Source organism: Raphanus sativus, chromosome 2, assembly GCF_000801105.2.
Source record: "Raphanus sativus cultivar WK10039 chromosome 2, ASM80110v3, whole genome shotgun sequence".
NCBI lineage: Eukaryota > Viridiplantae > Streptophyta > Magnoliopsida > Brassicales > Brassicaceae > Raphanus > Raphanus sativus.
This window is the reverse complement of record NC_079512.1, coordinates 30,852,795-30,860,459: the sequence shown is the minus strand read 5'-3', so window position 1 is coordinate 30,860,459 and position 7,665 is coordinate 30,852,795. Positions and strand designations below refer to the sequence as shown.

General features: G+C 33.8%; 1 protein-coding gene across 1 annotated transcript; it reads right to left on the bottom strand.

The window, feature by feature from the left end:
- Nucleotides 1–4,404: 4,404 nt before the first annotated feature.
- On the bottom strand, nucleotides 4,405–4,768 carry LOC130507958 (CLAVATA3/ESR (CLE)-related protein 2). The gene has a single exon (XM_057002859.1). It carries the CDS (start codon nucleotides 4,691–4,693, stop codon nucleotides 4,457–4,459), a length of 237 nt encoding a protein of 78 aa, XP_056858839.1. The 5' UTR covers nucleotides 4,694–4,768; the 3' UTR covers nucleotides 4,405–4,456.
- Nucleotides 4,769–7,665: the final 2,897 nt, after the last annotated feature.

Sequence of the window (7,665 nt, the reverse complement as noted above, 5' to 3'; positions counted from 1 at the left end):
CTCGCCTCTCTTCATCGGAACGGGTCTTGGATACTACCTGCAGCAAGAACAGATAATCAATTGCAGGTCCTGTCCCACATCACTACGATCCAGTTTAATGAAGAGTTGGACTTCTATGAATGGGAGGTGAACGGAAAAAAGAGTGGGAAGTACAATACAGGAGAGGTATATCAATACCTACGAGGGGAGGAACCAACTGTGAGATGGACGACTGCTATATGGACTTCGAGAAGTATCCCACGCCAGAGCTTCCATGCGTGGCTTGTGGCTCAGAACAGAATCCCAACTCGTGACAGGATGATCAATTGGGGACTCCAGGTTCCACCATTGTGTCTCCTGTGTAACGCAAGCGATGAATCTAGAGACCATCTATACTGGGAATGTGACTACGCATATGAACTTTGGAGAATGGTAGCGGGTAGATGCAGAATTGTACCGGAACGTGAGTGGGAGCTCTCTCTCGAACAAATGATCTCCTTGCCTCCTCCAGCAGCAACACGATCATTAGTCCTCCTTGGTTGGCAAGCAACTCTCTACTGGATTTGGAATGAGAGAAACAACCGCTTGCATGCAAATTCCTCAAGAACAATTGACTCCCTCTTCTCTATTATAGATCATCAAATCAGAAATAAAATCCAAAGCTTTAGGCAATCAAACCCTAGAAGATCTTCGGAAATGATGCAACAATGGTTCAGATGATTACTGGGAGGAAGACGCTTCAACCTCTCCATTCTATTGGCAAAGATCGATAACTTCAGGAAGAAGAATATGACTTTTCATTTCTAATTGGGCTGATTTCAAACTGGGCTGGGTCACAAATCATTAAGGGGTTATGGGTTATTATGATATGAGTTTTATTGGGCTGTATGGGTTAAGGTCTTTCATTCACTATTGCCTTTGGGCTCTTGTAAAAACTTTTCTTTTTTCTGCATTTTAAATTAAGAAGCCAGTTACAAAAAAAAAAAGCCACAATTACCAGAGTTAGGATCCCAAGCAGCATCCACATGGCACACAACAGCATTTAATATATTTAAAAGTCAACTTCCTAGATTCAAAAATCAACTTCCTGCATCAAATATTTTTTTTTTCTTATTAAAGGAACTACTATCAGATGAAAGTAAGGGTTCCTTTCAGTCAAGAACCAGATGCTAATGTAAGATTGCATGCACGATGTTTTTATTTCAGTTTTTTTTGTTTATGTCATTGTCTTCACCTTAATTATTGGATGAATTGTATGATGCATGGCCGGCCATCGATCGAGATCGACCACATCTAAAAGTAATTTCATTCCATTATACTGCTATGTCGATTAAAAACCAAAAGATACGTATTTTGTTTGACTTTTTATATGTTGAAAGTTGACGTATTTGTGTCTGTTTGCTTTTGCTTTTCAACAGACTAGTCACAATCGACATAAACACTAAATAATCATAAGACAGCATCGCATAAATACGCAGGACCATCTAAATCAACCTCATACCTTGCATTAAGATATTGCAAAGGCAAAAAAAAAATATATATATATTGCAAAGGCACAAAATAGTTTACAAATAAAAAAGGTAAATGATATATATAATGCCTGAGTTTTCTCTCTTCTAAGAGCAGCCACGTCAGATTATTTTTAATGTTTGTGGGTCCCATTTATTTCCGGTTTAATTTAGGCGAATTGGTTTGTATACTGGTCCGGTTTAGTTCGAATATGATTTCAGTTTGGTCTGATTTATGTCTTACGCGTTTGTTTCATAAATGAATAAAACTCTGCGCTCGGATTAGGCTTCGTTGCCTCGCCATTTCTGCTTTTCACAATCTGGAAAAACTCATATTACTCTTCTCAATCTCTTTACATTCCCTTTCCTTTTGCTCTTCCCCTTCCCTTAGGTTCAATCTCTTTTTTTTTAATTCAGGAAAAATTGTCATTAAACCCAGTTACGATGTTGTCTCTTCCGTTTCCTTCACTTGAAATCTATATATATCAGGGGGTTGAAATCACGATTGATCCTCAGAACCACGCAATCAGCCTTTGACGCCTCAGTTGATCTGCCCAGTTCATTGTTGGTCGTCTGCTCCGTTTTCTGGGACTCGAAAAACATCTAGAAGCATGGTAAATTCATGGGAATCACTCTCCTCCTTCTTGATGATCTAAATCTTTGATTTGTACGTTTTTTCATTTTCGATTCTTAGGGCTTCTGTAATGGTCAGCAACGGGAAAACGGATAAAGATGTTTCTGCCGATTCAACGACTTCTGTTCTCAATGAAGAGGTTTGTTTCAGGTTTCACCTGGATTGTTAAGAGTTCCATCGTATTCTTCAATTTTTTCCAATGTAAATGGGTATTACTTTTTCACTGCCTGATTTGAACTCTGTTTCTGAGTCTAGAAGGAAAACTGTGAGGAGACTTTTCTAGAGAAAGAGATACTTTTAGCCAATAAAGAGATACTGAGGCTATGGCTCAGGAAGAAGAACAGCTGCTCAAACTTCGGGAAGATGAGGAGAAAGCCAAAGGTGCTGCGTCCGGTGAAGCTCTTGATATGAATGATACCCAGTTTACTAAACTGGATGAGCTCTTGACTCAGACCCAGCTCTTTCTTCTTGAGAAAATGGAGGATATCACAAAAGTAAATCTTCTTTTTGCCTTTTAGTTTGGTTGGTTAAAGAAGGTGATTTTTCTTAGTTGAGTTAGTGTGCTTGGGTTTTAAGAGATGTCTTAAGTTGTTTTTTACAGGAAAGCTTCAAGAATGAAAAAAAGATTGCTACTTTGGATTGTGGGCAGAAGTATCATGCTCAACGATTGGAGAAAGAACTGATTGTGAAGAACATTTACCTATCTGTAAATGAAGCATTGGCCATGAAAAAGATAAACGTATAGTATGAAGAAGAATGACTTCTTTTAATCTAATGGGATTTTTTTAGCAAATCTAATGGGTTTATTTATATATTTTTATATAAAAAGTAAACTTACTTTAAGAGTAGAAAACAGAGTTTTATTTTCAGCTCCAAAAGGATTCTGTAAATTTGTACATTATTTTTGTTTGTGCACATAACAATGTATGAATGGTCAAAAAATTTCTTCTTATTTGGTTTCTTGGCTAAGTGAACACACAGGAAGCTTATATTATTTACTATGTCTCTTCCACTTGCTGCAGCAACAAACTAAATAGGTAATCACAGTGTCACCGTTGTTGTAAAGTAAGAAGGGATAAATGATTTTCTTACTTATATTTTTTTTAATAAAATTCGATGTGAATGGTGTAAAGGAGGCGACAGGTAAGAAGAAAACGAAAGTCATAGGTAGAGATGATGTACCCAGAGAAGCTTTCATGGCCGTACTCGATCTCAAAAAGGAGGTTTTGTAACACTTTTAAGTCGCTCGATAAAAAATATATTGCATTGTATTTCATTTGATCCGTTTGTAATAAACTATTCCGCACCTAATGCAATCTTGCTTGCTTTAAACTAACCATGTTTCATGTATGTACTCCTGAAAAATGGTCCGACACAAGTGGGCAAAGACTTGACAAGAACATTTTTTTTTTTTGTCGACAGACTTGACAAGAACATTTCTTCAGATTTATCAATTTAAGCATAATTAACAGAAATCTATTTTCGCCGGAAAACAACGATACAATAACAACCACGTCTTCTATTTCAAAACAACCAACTTTATAACTTTTGAAACAAAACATAGTATTAAAAAGCGATCACACATCAAAACAAAAAAAAAAGAAATAAAGTTTTGAAAGAACATACCATTAGGAAAAAGATCTCTATCTAGAACAACTCTTTTTTTTAATCAAAACTAAGAGCAACTCTAAAACCAGAAACCAAAAACCTTTTCGAAACTCATCTTGTCAAGGACGTTTACATGGATAACTTGAGGGATGCAGAGTCCCATACTGCGACTAAACTAATTGGCCAACTCCACCAGTAAACACAGTATTGAGATATATGCCCCATTCAAATTCGCATTCGCTATCTTCATTTGCAGTTCCAGTTGAATGTAATATCAAACATTATACAAGTGCATTAATATGAATTTGGACATCTCTTCTCTTCTTCTTATACATCTCTTCTGATCATCATACGACTATATTAAGCAAAACACTTAACTTCATCTTCTATAACAACATATGTATTTTTAATATCCCCGCGCTTGCGCGGGGCTCCGCCTCTAGTGATAATAATGATACAGTCCTTGTTGCAGTCAAAACATAACGATTACTAATGTGGAATATCTAACGTAAAACATAACCAAATTTACAATATCCAATGTGCAATAACGAAACGTAGAGTAATGTATCAATAAAACTGTTATACTTTTGTAATAATCTTACAAACGCAAAATCACAATTTTACTACAAAAGAAAAAAACAGATTCATTGCAACAAGTTATTGATAAGAAATGCATATCTCGAAGAAATTGAGAACAACTCTTAATTATAAAGGAAACCTTAAATAACTAATGATGTTGTGGGTCAGATCCTCCAGGGCTTAAACGTTCTGGAGATTTTCCTTGGCTGCCGTTGCCACCAGTAGCTTCACCATCAGCCACAGTCTGACTCGTAGCCTTGATAGAAGGGCTTATATCTCTCACCTTCACCCCGACTGGAGTCTGCTCAAGAGGACGGCTTCCGGTGGCGACTGAGACTATCAGAAGAATCAGCAAGAAGCATAACGAGAAACTTAACTTAGCCATTACAGTTACAATATAGTACTGGAACTAATTTCTATTTATAGAAAGGTAATAGAAAGGGAGAGAGAGAGAGAGAGGGAGATTGCAATTGTAAGTAGTTAACGTGATGTGTATGAGTGTATATGAGGAAATAAGAGATCTCATGAGTGTTTCTATTTATAGAGATTTATTTCATGAGTTTCTGGTAGTGGTAGTGGAGATGGCTTTAGCTAGCTTAGGGTTTGAGTGCTTATGGCAAGTGCAAGCGTGAGTTGTCACCGACGACAGGTTTTCTCGTTTGCACTTCGTTTTTTTCCTCATTGCCAAAAACATCAATAACAATCATATTTAATCTGTTACCAGCTTAGCAAGTGACTCTTGCGACTTGCAAAATGCAAATTGGTGCTTTGAATAGTATTTAAAATTGCTAAAGATCGTCGCATTACGGTATAGTACACATATTTAATACATCGACATCTTAATATATACTTGTTTGTGCTAGGGCCTAAGATTGGCCAAACCCTTTATAGACTCATGTGCGATCCATTTATATACACTTGATGATTTGTTAGGTGGCCTTGTCTCTGGGATGGATTTTATACCAATACATATATACCTATACTATGTGGATATATCGAGCGGTTAATATGCATTCAGTGAGAATGGGTTTCCTCATTTCCAATCAAAATCAATACTAGTTACTTATTACTAACAATATCAAATTATTTTGACGCATTTACGAGTTACAAATCAATTAAGATCTTTGGTCACGGCGTGTCAGTATTGTTCAAACTCTTGTTGAGTCATGTATGCGATCATCCATTTGAAACGCTCGATGATTTGTTAGGCAACCCGAATAACATGTATTTAAACGATCAAAAGTAAACAAGACTAAGATATTAATTAATGAAATTTTGATTAAGAAGATTGATTATGAAGTTTTATCCATTTAACGATCGTTTTCCGTAATTACATCATCAAGGTAAGAAAGATATGAATATTTACTAATGAGAAAAATATATGAATCTTTTACAGCTACATTGGTCTGTCAAAAAGAGCGATAAGGGACGACGGCGTTGAGTGCTAATTATAATAAACAATTTTATATGTCGATACCAAAACTTACACCATCTCTAACTCGACCGTCCCTATCCATCCAATCACGGTATATATAAAATATATGCATGCGCACAAACTAATATACATATGTGTGCGAGTGAGTGAGAGTTAATAATACGAGGTAATGACGAGGAGGGTGATTCATGAAATCCAATGAGATGGAAAAGGAAAGGAGTAAAATATGAAAATGAAGTCAAAGGCTAAGAGCACTTATGAGTTGGTGATTTGGTGTTAGTTTTAGATTGGTGAGTCGGAGATTATATTTTAATTCACCCATTTGATTCATCAGGAGATTTCATCACACGAAGAATATTCAAAAAAGTTTCAACCAAAAGAATCGAAAAGGTTGTATAATGTTTTATTACATATATCAGGAGGTGGTAAAGTGTAGTTTACGATTCCACTAACTAAGGTGAGGTTAAGCGATTAGTATACAGTTATAGAATAAGTTTCCAAATGATAACACTCCTTATACGTAAATTACGTATTCAACTGAAGCATTATTCTTATCCAAATCCAGTTTCATGAAAAATGGTGCCAGCAAACCATTTGACCAGATGATTATGCAACACATCACTAAACAACTAGACCATTGTAGTGACATATGTATAGCAGGACAAAATATCATATATAGTTTTTATTTGATTTGTTATTAACGTCGATTACAACAAAAAATTCCGGATTCATAATTTTATAAAACAAAACAAATATAGTATTATGTAATATCTATAAGAAACAGAGAAAATCACAAATATTTCTATGCCTAATAACAATATCTAATCTATTATATACACATATTTAAAGAATTATATAAGTATTATATTTTAGCTTAAGCAAAAAAGTATTATATTTTATGTAAGTTTTACAATATTTTTTATTTATTAATTTTAGTTATCAAAGTTTGAAAAGATAAATACTTTTAGTAATAACATTATTATTTTCTATTTTCTATTTTGATTTTTCTAAAACAGTTCATTTGTACATATCAAAAATATGAAAAATATAAAAAATATTTCAACACCGAGTACTAACGGATCGCATCAAATCAATCCGATACTTAACTATTCGAGCTAGACATATCAAATCAAAAATAACTTTAAAAACTTGGATATTCAATTCATGTACACTCCTAGACATATGTGATGTAGCAGATGAAATAAACTTACTGTGTGACAAAATCCGAAAAAGAGAGTACATTTGTTAACACTGAATTATCTTCAAAAGAGAGTACATTTTTAACACAATAATTATCTTCCCATATAAGGCTTTTCTCTTAAATTTACATCTTTGATCTAATCTATTATATGGCCTAGGCATATTTTTATATTACGGATCAGGTTGAAATATTTTTTGTTTAGTTATTTTAGATTGGATTTAGATATTTAGATTATGAAAAAAACATGTTTCAAAAAAAAAAAAAAGATTATGAAAAAACAATCAAATTCTTCATCTATCAAGTTTTTTTTTAATCTAAAATTCTGTTATAAATTTAACTGATTGTCGAATTTTAATAAGTTGGACGACTAATAGATTTGGAGACAAAATTTTGAAAATAAAAAACACTAATTTAGATGCAATTTTTATTAATGCACAGATCAAAAAATTACCATATATTTTAAGTGAGTATTAAATAATTTTGCGTGCAGTTGTGTATATATTGTTTGATTTTAAGTTATGGGCATCATCAATATAAATATTTGAATAAAATGAAAGAAATAAATTAGGAATATTGACTTACATATACATGTTTGGTAGAGTTTAAATATTTTGGATTCAGATATTTAAACTCTCCTAATTTAATATCCATTTGGTATTTTATATTTCAGTTTGGTTTTGTTTCAGGTTTTTCAGATTGGATTCAGGTTCCATTTTTGGAT

What these genes read in the sequence shown, in the direction of transcription:
- LOC130507958 (XM_057002859.1), bottom strand. Translation starts at nt 4,693, where the DNA reads ATGGCTAAGTTAAGTTTCTCGTTATGCTTCTTGCTGATTCTTCTGATA.